At 35.6% G+C, this 17529-nt stretch overlaps 1 protein-coding gene across 3 annotated transcripts in view; it reads right to left on the minus strand.

Annotated features, from left to right (window-relative positions):
• The window catches only part of TRPC4 (transient receptor potential cation channel subfamily C member 4), a 233384-nt gene that overhangs the window by 57415 nt on the left and 158440 nt on the right, over positions 1-17529 (minus strand). For all 3 annotated transcript variants that reach the window (XM_019658677.1, XM_019658678.1, XM_019658676.1), the window contains exon 6: positions 5687-5826. In XM_019658677.1, the coding sequence (XP_019514222.1) occupies positions 5687-5826 (140 nt within the window). The remainder of the gene's footprint in view (positions 1-5686; positions 5827-17529) is intronic.

A 17529-nucleotide genomic window follows, 5' to 3' on the forward strand; every position in this document is an offset into this window, starting at 1 on the left:
TCCAACCTGATTCACTGAGACCCCACCCCACCCAGCTCCCCCAGAGGCACTTTCTGGGTGAGGAGCCTGCCCTGCCTGCACTGCACTGTTTCTTGTAAAACTATCAGAGTCTGCGGGCTTCAGGAGAAAGATGTCTAGCCTTGGTGTGCTCTGAGACTTTTGCTGAGCAGTGCCAGGCTCAGCACTAGCACTAAACCAGAATCTATATTAACCTGGATGACCATAACACTTCCCACCCTAGTGACTCCTTGAGGACCTGCCTCACCCAACTTGCATACCACAGGAGGCTTTATTAGTGGCTGAACCTTAAGGGAGCCAGCAGATGGCAGAATGCCTCAGGGTGTCCTGGCTTTTTGCAGAACTAAAAGGCCCAGTACTGGTGGCAGACATGTTTGGTTTGCAGAGTAACCTCCCCCACAAGCCACCAGGTTTAGCACATGTAGTAAACAACTACAGATTGTTTTGTAGCTCATACCAGGTAGTCCCTGGCAGGTCACAGGCAGTGGGTGATGTGGGCCTACACTGGAGACCCTCCCAAGAGGCCCCAGAACCAACATACTTGGAAGTTGGCTTCAGATTATAGCAGAGAACTGTCCAACTAGCCCACAAGCAGCACACCGAAAGGTTAGTCTCAACAGACAACAGAGTCCACTGGGACAAATCCCACTTAGTGGAATAAGCTCCCTGCACAGCAGCCCATAAGCTGTGGAGGTGGCCAAACTCCACGAACAATCAGCCTGAGGGTCAGTCCTATCCACTGATGTGCCAATAGCAATCAAGTCTCAACTATAAAGGGGGGCACACCCAATTAATACAAGGAACACTCCTGGAGAACCCAGCGAAAGTCACCAGGGAGACTGTGCAACTGGACCCCACAGAACCCTTACTACATAAGGCCACCTGGTAATATATAGCAGATCTATCTAATACATAGAAACAAACACAGAGAGGCAGCCAAAATGAGAAAACAAATAAATGCCTTCCAAATGAAAGAACAGGAGAAAACTCCAGAAAAAGAACTAAACAAAAGAGAGGCAAGTAACCTACAAGATACCGAGTTCAAAACAACAGTTATAAGGATGCTAAAAGAACTTAGTGAGAATGTCAACAAAGAGAGAACATAAAAAGGTACATAGAAACCATAAAAAAGAACAAGTCAGATGTGAAGAATACAATAACTGAAACTAAGAATGCACTAGAAGGAATCACCAGCAGACTAGATGAAGCAGAGAATCATATCAGTGATTTGGAAGACAAGGCAGCACAAAACATCCAATCAGAACAGAAAATAAAATCCCCCCAAAATGATGATAGTTTAAGAGACCTCTGGGACACCATCAAGTATAACAACATTTGCATTATAGGGGTACCAGAAGAAGAAGAGAAAGCAAGGAGTTGAGGACCTACTTGAAGAAATAATGACCGAAAATTCGCCTATCCTAGTGAAGGAAATAGACATAGAAGCCCAGGAAGAACAGAGTCCCAAATAAGATGAACCCAAACAAGTTCACACTAAGACACATTATAATTAAAATGTCAAAGGTTAAAGACAAAGAAAGAATCCTAAAAACAGCAAGAGAAAGGCAACCAGTAACTTATAAGGAGCTCCCATAAGATTGTCAGTTGATTTCTCAACAGAAACTTTGCAGGTCAGAAGGGACTGACACAAAATATTCAATGTGATGAAAAGCAAGGACCTACAACCAAAGGTATTCTACCCAGCAAATCTATCACTTAGAATTGAAGGACAAATAGAACTCCCAGATGAAAAAAAGCTAAAGTAGTTCATCACCACCAAACCAGTATTACAAGGAATGTTAGAGGGACTTCTTTAAGACAGAAAAAAAAAAGTTAAAAAATATGAATAATAAAATGGCAATAGCTATGTATCTATCAACAATTACTTTCGATGTAAATGAATTAAATGCTCCAATAAAAAAAATAATGAAAAAATTAGGAGGGCTGTTTGGATAAGAAAACAAAACCCTTACATAGAGAATCATCACTTCAGATCAAAAGACACACATAGACAGAAAGTATTAATAAAAGAATGGAAAAAGATATTTCATGAAAATAGAAACAAGAAAAACAAACAAAAAAAAAGCTGGAGTAGCAGTACTTATACCAGACAAAACAGACTTCAAACAAAGGCTATAACAAGAGACAAAGACCCAATAATCTCACTTCTGGGTATTTATCCGAAGAAATCAAAAGCACTACTTGGAAGGGACGTGTGCATCCATATGTTCATTGCAGCATTGTTTACAATGCCCAAGATGTAGAAGCAGCCTAAGGGTCTGTCAACGGATGAGTGGATAAAGAGGAGGTGGTACCTATATACAATGGAATATTGCTCGGTCATGAAAGGGAAAGGGTTCTTGCCATCTGTGGCAGCATGGCTTGACCTGGAGAGTATTGTGCTGAGTGGAGTGTCAGATAGAGAAAGACAGGTGCAATGTGATTTCGCATATATGTGGAATCTAAAGACCAAAATAAACAATCAAAACAGAAACCAACTCATAAATACAGAAAACATTTTCATGGTAGCCAGATGGGAGGGTGTTTAGGGTGGGTGAAAAAGGGAGAAGGGGTTAAGACATATAAATTAGTTGTTACAAAGTAGATATGGAGATGTAGAGTACAGCATAAGGAATATAGTCAGTAATATTGTAGTAACTATGTATGGTGTCAGATGGGTACTAGATTTGTTGGGGTGATAGGTGGGAGGGGATTGGGGGACAGGGCAAAAGAGATGAAGAGATTAAGAAGCACAAATTGGCAGTTACAAAATAGACATGGGGATATAAAATAAAGCATAGGGAATCTTGATTGTGAGTGATATTGCAATAACTATGTATAGTGCCAGGTGGGTACTAGGCTATTCAGGGGGTTCACTTCTTAAATTATACAAATGTCTAACCACTGTGCTATACACCTGAAATTAATATAAAATAATATTGAATGTCAACTATAATTGAAAATTTTAAAAAGGGGGGAAAAGGTAAAGGGAAATAAGAGGTTCAAATTTCCAGGTATAAATCAAATAAGTCATGGGAATGTAATGTACAGCATAGGGAATATAGTTAATAATATTGTGATAGTGTGATACTGTGTCAGATGGTTGATGGACTTATCATGGCAATCACTTCTTTACGTATATAAATACCTAGTTGAATAACTATTGTGTACCCCTGAAACTAATATAATATCGTATGTTAGCTATATTTTTTAATAAAAATATTTTTAAAAAAGACAGGTGTGAATCCAGAGCTCAAATTGTTTTTCAACTAAAATAAACCAAATGAAGAGGTGTAATAAAGACATTACAAAAGGCAAGTCCAGTGAGATCAGTACATGAAGAAGGAGAAAGAGACAAGAGTAAGAGAGAAAAGAAAAACTAATAACGAACATTTATTCTGTAACAGGCACTTAAAATATATCAACCTTTTACTTCTTATACCAAAACAGTAAGCTAGAAATTATTATTCTTGTTATTTTATGGATGAGGCACAGAGAAGTGAAACAATAGATTCAAGTTCACACAACTAGTAAGTGATGGGGGACTTACAAGAACTTACAACTAGTAAGTTCTGAGCTCAGGAAGCCTGACTCCAAAGATCATGCCATTAACCATTAACCATGCAACTCAAGTGATAGTGACACAAACTAATCATTTGGAGGAACATTTCATAATTTGTATTTACAATCATAGTTGAACTCCTATCACCAAAGTGCATAAATAAACTATATCTTCAGAAGATTTCATGTCACTTATATCATTGTCACCTGAGGTAATCTCTGTGTACTTTTCCACCTCCCTTTCTTGCCCCCTTTTCCCCCTTCTTCTTCATCAATTCGGGTGGGTGAGTTGAATTTTAAGCACACATGTTCCCTTGATATAGTATATAGAATGATGTTTATATTTTAATATTAAAATAGATGTTGCACATGAAGAATTTACTTTTTAAGAAAATTAAAATTGCATATATAACAGCATGAAAGCAAAAAATTCACAAGTATCCATTAATTTATGTATTTGTACCCACTATACACCAGAATTCTTATATATGAAAATGTATATGCATTGTATGTCAACACCATAGTAATATATAGTATCTTAGTATAAATAATATAAGAAATATATGAGAGAGATTTCTTTTGTAATCAATCTCATAGTTCTCTGAGCTGTTGAATAGACTTATACAGCCCAGCGCTATTCTATGTTCTTCCTAAGACCAGCTGCATCAACATCACCTAATGAATTTGCTAGAATGCAAATTTAGGCCCTTCCCTAACACACCTAATTTAGAATTTCTGGGCATGCAGGAAAATAATCTGTGTTTCAGCAAGCTCTTCAGGTGATTCTTACGCACCGAAAAGTTTGAGAAAAATGTTATAGTAGTCATATAAAACCAGGATTTTATAACTGCATGGGGCCACAAAAACCAGACATACTATTTTTTAGTAGCGAGATGTCAAAAACAATTTTATAGATAAACTTACTTAAGAATCATTACAGAGGAAAGAAGAATTGGACTTACAAACAGACTGTCCATCTTCTACATAGACTCATAACCTCCTCGATTAAGACAGTATCTTCTACTATCTTAAGGTCTTTAAGGGCATTAACCTCAATACTAACAGGAACAATTACCAAGTTATGTTTCCATTATTAAAGCATTGCTTGCTTTCCATGAAATAGGTAGAAAAAAATGCTTTTCCCTAATGTTTTGATAAGTGCTGGAGACATTTTAATTGAACAAATTCTGGAAACTATGGTCTTTCCGATTTGGGCAATTTGATCCTGTCATAGCTGAACATTGCACAAGGAGATTCAGGCCTCTATTTTGAAAATTACAGTAAATGCATGAGTTCATCTATGTGTTAGTATTTTCTAGTTCAGATCACGAAATTGCATGAATCATTCTTGTAAAATACAATTAGACACTCGTCATTGTTTACTAACTGATTAATCATTTTTGAAACAAAGTTTTTAAAAAGAGAGGGAAAAAAAAGAAGGAAAAAAAATGCAGGAAGGAGGAGATGATAATACTTTGGTTTGAAAAACATCCCCCAAAGTACAAAATAATCCCAACTGTCATTGCATAACAAAACTTTTATGTAAATTACGTGGATTGGCATAAAGTTGATGTGCAAAATCTGGGGGAGTAATGGGTGTGTAAGATTTCAGGCACCGTCACGTTGAATGGAATGAGGAGAAAGAAATTATATTGTGCTCTAATAATATCAAATTATATTAGTTTAAACTGAAATAATAATTTCAGTACTTTGAGAGAGTAATATTTTGATCTATGTAATTTTATCAGTTAGTTATAACTGATAAAAATAGACTTGATTGCCAAAATTTAAACAGTGTTCAAGGTAGAGTTTCATTAGAAATTGAAAGGATTAGAAACAAGAGCAGGTATCACGAATAATTTTGAAGCATCATTCAATTTACATGCAAGACAATCGGGTAGTAGCTTCTAATTGTTTATTAAATTTATCTTATGACTATAAAATGTGTATTATCCATGTACTTTATATGTATCTATCAATAAGGTCATGAACTGATGAATATAGATAAATAACACTATGTAACAATATTAATAAAATTGATAGCAATTGAAAGTATATCAATATTTATCAGAATTTATGCTTTACCAACAACATAAACAATAGTTACCTTTATAAATGCAACAATTTTCAAGGAGATTGTTGCTAAATATAAGGAGTTCATCACAAAATCCATTAGATTCCACCAATCATGGATGTAATCTTGAAGTCCGCCATCCCACATTTGTTTTATTTCTCCCCATATAAAACCTGCAATTATAGAAAGATTCATTGTAAGTGCAATTTTCAATCAAATTACTAAAAACAGATTTACAATTTATGAATTATAGAATCTTGGCGCTGCAAGAGATCATATAGTTACATTAGATGCAACATCTATTTTTATAGGTAATAATATTGAGTCCCAGCCAGATTTTAGAATTTCAGGACACTCAGCTAATTATAGAGAATGTTGTTAGAGCAGCTTCACTTTCTTTAATATATTTATGAATTTGAAAAATTTTGGAATTTGCAATTTTGGAATCAAACGGTAATTCCTCTATATTTTTCTCATGGAAAATATCATAACATATACTGTAAACAAATACTTTAAGACATTTTTAATCCCAATCAAAAACAGTGTATCTAGTGACCGTAACTAGATTAACGCCGTTAAACAGGGTACTTGGTTGTGTGTTTGTTTGGAAGCAGTTAGCACCTTCAGAGATCTGATTTCAGGCCTGGACACAAATGATGTTATAATATTCATGGTACTTCATTAAAAGACCTTTTATCTAGCAATAGCTTTAAAGCTACATCCAAAGAAAGTAAACATCCTTTTACTCTATTATGGTCATATTTTAATGGGAAGTGTTTTGTTTTCAAATTCTAGACAGTACTTATAAAATACCATTGTATATCATTATTTTATTTCCATATTCTTATTAAAATTTTATAAATCTGTTTTAGAGCTTAATGATGAGAAGGAGGTATCAAAGTATCTAGAATTGGGAAATATTGAAAGGATAAATATGATTTTACAGCTACATTAATACAAGCAAACAATAAGACTCTTTTAAGAAAATGATAGTCTGGAAAGTCAAATATGTAGCATAGAGTTTCACATCTGTCCAACACTAAAAGCAAGAAAAAGTCAGATTAACTATAAAATCATAACTTTTCATGAACCCATCAGAGAGATGAAAAACCAAGGAGACTATAGTTGAAAGAAAAGCAGGTGTCCCCAGTACGAGCCACTATCTGAGCATTAGGTCACCTGTGGCAGATCACTGGCATCATAGAACGGAGTAAGATGTCAGTAAAGCTTTTTAAACACACTGAGTGTGAGCTAGCAGGAGAGAATAGAACCCCCAGGACACAGACACAAAGAGAGTTTGCACCCACATGCATGCTCTTTTCCACAAACCCCACTGCTCAAGAGGCTGATTCTGGGGGAAGGGCACAAAGCCCTACCCAGTTTCCTGTCCCCTAAGGAATAAAACACTTTAGCCCTACCGGAAAAGCAGGTAACAGTCCTGGGCCTAGGGCTTATACCCATATCACTGGAGATTTCCTACCACTGGGGGAAGGTCAGGAAACTCTCTTCTGCACATGACCTGAAAAGTTCCACTGCCACGAGAAAGACGGTATGGATCATTGAGAACTCCATCCCCATGCCCAGATATGAGCTGACTTAAGTCTGACCCTTGACCAGGACGACAGACACCCTTCCTGGTCCTCATCGCCAAGCTGACAGACCCAGGCAACAAGCCGAAGCTGTCAATCACTAGGGGAGCGGCACGAGCATAAATAGAGAGCCCTCTCTGAGGCACAGGTGCTCAGAGAAGCCAAAAGCTGTGGAACCCTCTTTCCCACCTGTCTTAGAGATTTCAGACTGCCATACCAAAGTATCATAGGCTGAGTGTCTTATAAAAAGCAGAAATGTATTTCTCATAGTTCTGGAGGCTGCAAGTCTAAGATCAGGATATCAGCATGGTCAGGCTCTCGTGAGAGCCCTCTTCCAAGTTGCACACTGCTGACTTCTCTTTGTTTCTTTACATAGCAAAAAGAGAGTAAACTAGCTCTCTGACCTCTTTTTATAAGGGCACTAATCTTAATCACGAGGGCTTCACTCTCATGACCTAACTCCCAAAGGCCCTGCCTCCAAATACCATCATATTGGGGGTTAGGATTTCAATATATGAATATGGGAGGGACAAAGACATGCAGTCCATATCACCGTAAGCAGAAGTATATAGTGTACTGAAACTGACTGTAACAACAACAAAACCCAAACCCAGCTCAGCTCCTGAAGATATTGCCTCAAATTCCTCCACTAATGTTTTAGCACAGGGGTCAGCAAACTTTTAAGACAGAAGAGCCACCAGGGGTCAGCAAACTGCAGCTCATGAACTGTGGCTCTGAAGTAAAATTGAAAATGAAAATAAAACTATCATAGTTTCATTTATAAAATTTTTACAGGGTATTATTCACATAATGGTGATTATGTAAAAATATATTTATGGCTCTCGATTAATTTTTAAATTGTTGTGAGGGACAGGATTGGCTCTTCCAGGGGTTGGCAAACTTTTGAGATGGTCCATACCCAAGGCGCTGCATGTGGCTTGTGAGCCGCAGTTTGCCGACCCCTGTTCTAGCAGAAGAGGAATGTCTATTTTCAGGCATAAATGCTATGCAATTCTATCTAGTCTTCTGCACAGGCAGAATCAATATCCTTAAACACACACACACACACACACACACACACACACACACGATACTTCTCATTCATACTGTTTTTACAAAGGTAAAGTATTCAAAGCATTGGGTTGGTGGTGGCATGGAAATAAAAGACACATTGCACATAAAGGAATAATATAAGACTGATATCAAACTTGTCTGAAACTATGCAAGACAGAGTGACATCATTAAAGTGCTGAAAGGAAAAAATAAGTTAATGCAGAATTCCATACACAGAACAAATAGTTCAATTAAATCAAGGTGAACAAAAGACATTTTTTTTGGACAATCGAAAACTCAGAAAGTTTATTGCCCTAAGACCCATGCTACAAGAAATGCTAAAGGGATATTTTGTAGGCAAAAGGTATATGATACTAAATGTAAACTTAGGTGAATAAAAAGAAATGAAAATCTATATCTAAAATGGCTAAAATAAAAATAAATGTAAACTATATCTTTAAAATTTTTTTGAATTGCTCTAACATATCATTGAGTACCTAAGGCAAAAATAATAGCAATTTATTGTAGTTTATAACATGTGACATATGCAAAAGTAAACTATATGACATTAGCACAGAAGATGAGAGAGAGGAATTTGAAACATACTATCATGAGGTTCTTCTTATACTACATATATGACAAAATACTACTTGAGGTTAGACTGTGACAAATTAAAATTCCATATTGTAAATCCTAGGGAATGTCTTTAAAATATTTTTAAATGTTTAAATAAAGAACCAGAAATGTAAATAAACATGGAGTTATAAAAAAAAAAAAGACTCACTCCATGAACCGGCAGAAAATAAAATGGAAAAGTACAACAAAGAACAGATGGAGCAAATAGAATAAACAAAAGTAATGGGGGTGGATTTTTAAATCCACCCTTATCAATAATTACATTGAATGAAATGTATGGTTCAAACACAATAATTAAAAGGCAGGTGGCTGTGTAAGACAAAAATGCAAAGCATAACTATATAATAATTCATCAATAGGTTAAAAATAAAGGAATAATAAAGACACCATGAAATACCAATCAAAAGAAAGCTCAAATGGCTACATTAATATGAGTAGATATATTTCACAGGAAGAAATGTTACTAGGTATGTAAGAGATATATGGATAAAAAGGTCAATTCAATGAGAAGACAGAACAATCCTAAATATGGATACAACTAACAAAGTAACTGTATAATACAAGATGCCATAATTATTAAAACTGAAATAAAAAATAAAGATATAATTATAGTGAGAGAGTAAATTTAGCATTCCTCTCTGTAACCAACACAACCGTGAGGCCAAAATTTAGTAAGGATATACAAGTCCTGAATAACACTGTTAACAACCTGACAACAGAAGTATACACATTTTTTTTTCCAAGTGCATGTGGGACATTTACCATGACAGACTATATTATGGGCTATAAAACAAACCATGAATACTTATGCTGTTGAAATCATACAAAGTGTGTTATATGATAACATAAACAGCAAATCAATAATGAAATGTACTTAGAAAATCCCTAAATATTTTGCAATTAAACAATACACTTCTAATAACTCTTGATCAAAGGGGAATTTACAGAATAATTAGAAAATATTTTGAATTGATTGAAAATACAAGCAAACAAAATCTGTGATGCAGCTACGAGTGGACTTCATAGGTCTAAGTGCTTTACTAGAAAAAGATAAAGATCACAAAAAGATACAGATCTCAGCTTCAAATATGACGCTATGAAAAGAAGAGCAAATTAAGCCCAAAACTAGCAGAAGAAAGAAAATAAAAAAAGGTAAGAGTTGAAATCAGTGAATTTTAAAACACAAAACTTGAGGGAAAAAAATCAATGAAAACAGAATCTAGAAGTTCGAAATAGTCAAAATAGATAAAAGTCTAGCCAGAATGATGGTCAAGAGAAAATTGAGAAGATATATATGATCAATATCAGAAATGAAAGAAGGACCATCAATACAGATAATACAGATATTACCAAGATAGAAAGTGAATACAATGAACAACTTGGTACTCATAAATTTCACACCTTGAATGAACTGGACATTTTCCCTGAAAGATACAAATTTCTAAACTGACTCAAGAGGACCTAGAATAACCTGAAATGTCTTATGCTTATTAAAGAAAGTGAATTCATAGTTAAAAACCTTTTTCAAAAACAATTTCAGGTTCAGTTGTTTCATGGTGAATTCTACCATATATTCAAGGAAGAAGTAATATCAGTGTGAATCAAATAAAAAAATACAAGAGGAAGAAATATTTAAGAGGCAAGTATTATTCTGATAAACTTCAGACAAAAATAACACAAAGAAAACAGCAGTACACACTCTTAATCCTTATGAACACACACCAAAGATCCTCAAGAAATGTCAGTAAGTTAAATACAGTAATATATAAAATTGATAATAAATCATGTCCTCGTGCTGGTATCCCCAGGAATGAAAGATTGTTTGAACATTTAAGATTCAATCAACATAGTTTATATTATCAGCAGATTATTGAAAAGAGAACATCTTCTCAATAGATGCAGTAAATGCATTTGACAAAATTTAATATGCATTCATGATAAAAACTTTCAGGAAAGCATGAATAGAAGGGAAATTTCTTGATGTGATAAAAGACATCTATAAAGATCTACAACTACCATCATACATACTCTACAAAGGGCCAGGAATAAATAATTTAGGGTTTGCAATTAATGATGGGGTGTGGCATGTTACAACAAATTTATTTAGAAAAACTGTCAAAGGGCCAGATTTGGCCTCTGGGCCACTGTTTGCAAACCCCTGTTTCATATCTTGATTGTGGTGATACTTGCATGACTGTGTTTATTGTTTTAGATCTCTGTACTCTAAAAAAAAAAATAGTGCTACAACTTAATTTGAAGACAGCAAAGGAATATGAGAGCTTGATATTGAGGGATGAATGGAAATAGGGATAGATTAAAAATAAAGAAAATACTAATTGTGATATACTAGTGACAGGTAATATATGCATTGCTATACATTTCTTTCACATTTTCTGCATTTTTGAAAATTTTCACAATCAAACTTTGGAAAAGTGTATTAGATATGATGATCTTTCATTAATTAGTGAAAACTAGCAATGGTTATTTAATGTTATAAATTAAGTTTTATTTTTAATTTTAAGTTACATTTAATTTAATAATGCAAATGAAGAGATTTCAGTTGAATCAATGATAGTGTGCATTTTAAAGTTTGCTGTAGACCACTGCTTTATTCTAGATTTGGTGGTCAGATCTTAGCTTCCCTTTTGAGGTTTCTTTCATAAATAAATCTCTCTTGAGAGCTTAGATATGATTGGGACATATATTCCTTCCTGCATTTTGAAGATAGGTATGTATCAGAACTGAATAAATATGATGAATGCACTGGATTTTAGAGGCTGTGGGAAATTTAGAATTTGTTTTATCCAATGAGAAAAAATGCTCAGTACAGATAGAAACACTCCTCTCTCCTACCTCTGTGGTGCTTTTACCTACTGAGTCTGGGTCCAGTTTTAGAATCCAGCATGCAACAACAACATACAAAAAAATATAAAATAAAATAAAATAAAAAAACAAAAATAAATAAATAAATAAATAAATAAATATTAAGGTCCAAAGAAGCACTGTGACTAATATTACACTGCAAGGTAATGGAGAAACCAGGACTGGATCGCAATCTCCTTAAAGCAGCACTCTTAAACAACATTTTGTTATCCTTGAGATTTCACAAAGTAGCTTCTTTGTGTTGTTTTGTTTGAAACTTTGCCAATTCCCAGAGATTAGAAGACTTGCGCATACAATCTTTGATTGATTGCATTTCAAATTAACTTTCATCAGAAGGCACAGTGATTAGAATTGGACAATATCAGGTGAGTGAGGTGCCAGCCTCAGTTCAACTCGTCATCAGCTTTGTACTCTTAGCCAGTAGCCTCATCTTTCTCAGTTTCAGTTATCTCACTTCAAAGAAAGAGAAGTTGAACTACACACAACACTCTCTCTATAGAATCATACAGAAACTATCATTCTACTCCAACGGTATAAATGGCCAGACATTGCATCTTCCTGTTTGGATTATCAAAATTTTACTAAAATCAGTCATCATCATAGCTGCCATAAAAGATGAAAAACTATCCCGTGCCTGAGGACACAGACGTGCTTTGATCTGCCTCAGAAAGCAGAAGCTGGATTTTTTATATGAAAATCATAGAAGGGAACCTTTTTGCCCAATGTAAGAAAGGCAATCCAAATTCTTCCACAGTTGGAATGGATTACCCTGTGGAGTCGAGATTCTAATCCGGAGCATGGAATGTTTTCCATCAGTCATACTCCAGAGAAATTCTAGGAGTGAGTGGAAACCTGGGCTTCTAATCTTTACAGGTCATTCCAACTCTATGAATTTGTGATTGTGTTGTTTTCAAATTTGTATGTGTCATAAAATGAAATATATTTTCAATACCTACTAACCAACCAGGGAGTTGATATTTTATTTCCCTTTACAGATAAATTATGTTATCTCTCTTCCTGCTTCTACCAAACCGGAAAGCCAAATGTGATTATTAATGGTCACCACAATAAATAACTTCAAATATTTTGAGGGTGATTATGTAGGAAATAAAGACATTAGGGCTAAATGCTTCCGAGGACAAAGTGAGGACCATTGGGAAGGAGTTACAAAGAAGCCGTGAGAAAGCTTATTATAAAGCAACATTTTAACCTACAACCCCTTAATATCTGAGGAGACTCTGTTCTTCTTAGACAAGCTCAAGGAGATGACACATCTGTTGGAAGTTTGGACTAGATGACCTCTAAGGTTTCCTAAGAAGAGTTAACAAAAAAAAAAAACCCTTACAATTTAGATATATACAGTTCTTTTGGAGTTCAAAGAGGGGACTTTAAATCTTACTTTCCTGACCACACAAAAAATAATTTTACTCCTGACCTTCGTAAGGCACACTTCTCTGTGAAAAACAGAGATCCTGATCAAAATGAGAACTTGCACCATCATTTTTACAACTTGAGCTGTAAATGAGACCTGTCAAATTAGTGCTAATTGGCTAATGGAGTTTGGGCTCTTTTGTTTTTAAAGCACCAGATTGGATTTTCATACTGCTCTAGTCACCACCTATCTGTTTGAGAACTATTGGTTTCTATTTGTTATAAGCCCATTAGTGAAATACCAAGTTTCTTTATTCTGGCAACATTTACTGAAGTTATTGAAGAAACAAGCCTTTAGAAAAACTAGAGGGTGCTGCTAACTGACTGAAAAAATGCATCTAGATAGTAAGCTATTCATGGTAACTAAAAAGTCTGAAGAGAATAAAGCTTGAGGGAACTTCTGTCACAAAATGTTTGTCCTTTTCCCACAATGGGAACATTTCAAAATTACACTCTGCGGTTTATAAACGGATGACATAAGATTTCTCAGAGTCGTCTAATTACAAGCACTGATGTCAAGACTGTGGGGACCAATACAGGAAAGATCACAGTGCCAATGAGTCAGAGAACTTCCTTTTAAAAATATATGTGGATGCCTGCAAGTTTTTACTGTATTTTTTCCTAACTTTCCCATCACAGTTTTCATCAGGGCTATTTGAGTGTTCTATTATATCTTATCATGTGAAGCTGGCTGTGAGGATGAGATGAAGTAGGCAGGCGTGAGGTGCCACATTTAACAGCCCCGATTTCACATGAGAAATGTGTAATACTGCAAACAGACCTCTTGTCCTTTCTTGCTGTCAGCACTTACACAAAGAGTAAATAATCCCAAACAAAGAGCAAGTCACCTTTGCACTGGCAGCAATCTCCAAGGGCCTGTTACTGCAGCCCCAAAGCTAGCTGACCTTGGGAATCTCTTAATAGAACACTGAGTTCCATGCTGTGGCACTGAATCAGTGGAGATAAAAGGAACAAAAAGAATTCCTCCCTGCTGAAGTTTTTCTTTCTTCCTCCTCCTCTCCTCACCCCCCAAATCAGGGAACAAAAACATTGCCTCTAGTTAAAATTCTGCTTCTGTTCAAAGAGAAACCTAAATGTAGTCATTTGACTCAGTCAAGACTCACAGTATGCTGGACCCTGAAGAGGCACTAACTTAAGGGGCAGCTCCTAACTGTCTCAGTGTGATACTTAAAACCCCAAACAAAGATAGAGACAAGAGCCCCATTACCCACTTTCTGAAGAGAGCTTAGCCACGTCTTTCCTCTAGGGCTCATTAAGAGGCATCGGGACCATAACTGTGACCAACCACCTGCCACTCCAAACCCTTGTTTTATGCAGAGAGAAGACTAACAAGAGGCAACAAGAGAGCCTTGAGGTCAGGAAAGTATAGTTTTTGTGCTAAGAGGGAGTACCAGCAGAATAGATGAGGCTGAATCCTACACCTCCCTACGTGAGGGAGATGCCAAGAAAATCCTTCCTAAAAACTGCAGATTTCTACCAGGAGAAACTGGATCTCCATACCTGCGGGGGCATCTGCTCGGGTAATTGTCTTGCTCATCTCTCCTTGGGTGTAGTTCATAATGGTAAATAGAAAAACAGTGGGGCTTGGCAGTAGGGCGGCTGGCAGCTGAGAGCTGCCTAACTTCCTCCCGTTCAATGTGACAAGGTCTGTGATATTCTGGGGAGTGAGTGTATATCACAGGAAGAAGCTGGGCTTGAGCCATCTTGCCTTTGTGCTTTGGCTCAAGTCACAGGATCCCCAAAGGGGCCAACTGCTGGTTACGAGAGGTGAGGGACTGGAAGATGTCAGGCAGAGCTTAATCTCTGATTCAGAGAACTGTGCAGTGTGGAGGCACATGGGGCCCCCTAAAGAACACCCATGCACCTGTCAGGAGAGTCAGCAGGTCAAGGCCTATCATACAGGTTACTCAGTATTAGCCAGAGATGTAGACAACCAACAAGGAAAGAGCTATAACCAGGCTCCCAGTAAGTAATATAGATATTGAATTTCATGTCATCCCTCTTCCCAGCAGCCAAGGAATGGGGAGAACATAGAGCATCTGTGTCCTTCCTTCCATTCTAGTGTTTGGTCCAAGGATGAGTGAAAGATGGATAATTCCAAGTCCTTTAACCTATGATTCAGGCCTTTTTTTGGGGGGAAAGAAGAGCTTTAAACTGATTGTAAGATTCAAGTTTTAACTGATCTGGGACTACTTTTTAATGACTCAAAATTTCAGGAATTGACATCTACTAGACATATCATTAAGAGATAGGAAATGATACTTGGTATAGAGTGCTGGAGAAAGTGATGGGAAGAAGTCAAACCATTTCATGTTGAGACTCCATAATAGAGCTATTACATGAATATAAAATTTGCATGAAATTTGGCTCCCAGAATTGTTTCTCAATCTAATGTTTAAAAACTCTGGAATTTAGGAGTCAACCAAGGAGAAAATTCAAAATCTAATTTTTTCATGAAAATCCACAATTATTATGATTTTATTCAGCAGATCACACTCCAAGAAGCACTGACTTAAGGAACAGTGAATAAAGATGCTTAGTTTGAAGACATCTAAAAGCCCTAAATTACTATGGTTTTGAAATCACCACACTAAAATTTAGAGAAAAAAAAAAGAATATACAACTAAGGAAGTATGTATTTTCAAAGTGTGCCAAGAAGGATACCATGATAGCTTTTAATTAAGATGTAGAATGTAAAATTTTACAATTCTGATCACCTGATAGCTTATGCCCTAAATATATTAATTTAAAAATCAAGTAAGTTTTTATAAATGCAGTAGCATTCTTTTTATAGGATTTCTGTTTAAAAGTTTCCATGAAAACTAAGGCATAGAAGGTTTATGTAGATAGGAAAACAATCAACAAATATTCCTCCAAATCTTTGCTCAAGTCATCTTTTCAATGAGTGTTAGTAGTTGCTTAATATATATATATTGAATGAATATTAATGTTTGCACTTTGAAAATTCCAGTTTTTCACTTAATGCAAACCTCTATTTTTAAAACAATTAGGTACCAAGAAAATATATTTATCTCTTTTTTTCCTGAAGATACCCCTACACATACACACACCAATGAAATGTTAAAAATTAATGATATCCTTGGAAGCAAGAAAATTTAACTTTAGGTCTTAGTAAATGATCATAGAAACCAAAAAGGAAACATCTAAAGGTCATATGAAAGGACTGCATTATTTCTTTCTTGGAATAGATTGGTTCTTTCAGTATTAGGAAGTCACATATAATACATGTATTTCAGATTGGAGAGGGGGTGGTGGTGGAGGTGGTGATGGAGATAGTGGTGATGAGATGGTGATGGTAGTGGTAAATTTGGTATATTAATAAACATGATATTCAATAGTAAATTACATCAAGTGTGCACCTTAAAGAATGATACATCTTTAATGAAGCATAAACATGGTCCGTTCAAATTTGACCTGGGTAAAGATCAAAGTTGGCAAAGAGTTGAAGAAAATAGGAACTAAATCTGTGTTGGAGACTTGAGCTCCTGGGCTGTTTTTGCCTCCTTGAATTTTATTTCTCACATTTCTGGGGCAGTATTTATAGAAGATGAAGTCTCTAGCTCTGCAGTTACACTGACTGCATGAAGTATATATGTCATACTACAATGGTTATCTGATTTTTTTTGAAAATTAAAATATCTCTTTAAATTAATAAATGGATGTTCTGCAATTATATTCGAGTACCTATATGTTTTTGCAGCTGGTTTGCCGAGGTGGTTAGAGCACCTTGCCAAGGACAAGAGTGGGGAAAAACTCTAGACTTGTTTCTTATAATTGCAAGAATATCTTTTGGGGGCTGTTTGACAAAGAAGGTAATTCAGAGGTGAGGCTGAAAGTATGAGTACCTGAAGTCATATGATCTTAATGCCTATTAGATAAAAAGGTGAATTAATGGTTACAAAAAAGGGAGAATATATATAGGATTGTTTGTCTCTATGAGGATTCATCTAGATAAGTATGTGATCACAATTTTTCATTTAAAATTTTCAATTTGGCAGGCTTTGCTAAAATTTTCAGATTTGTTAATATCAACCCTTTAAAAGATAAAACTAAATAAAGCATGGAAATGAGAAGCAAATTTTGTTAGTGAAAAATTGTTAAATAAGTATGTGTTATAGGCAAGATGTATAATTTGGATATGAGCAATTCTTAGTTTATGCCCTGGAATTCATTAGAAGCTATTTTTAATGGAGCTTAAATGTCTTCCTATGATACATCTTTTCCTCAGGTCACCCTTCTCAT

The sequence above is a fragment of the Hipposideros armiger genome, unplaced genomic scaffold, assembly GCF_001890085.2.
Source record: "Hipposideros armiger isolate ML-2016 unplaced genomic scaffold, ASM189008v1 scaffold_287, whole genome shotgun sequence".
Taxonomy (NCBI): Eukaryota; Metazoa; Chordata; class Mammalia; order Chiroptera; family Hipposideridae; genus Hipposideros; species Hipposideros armiger.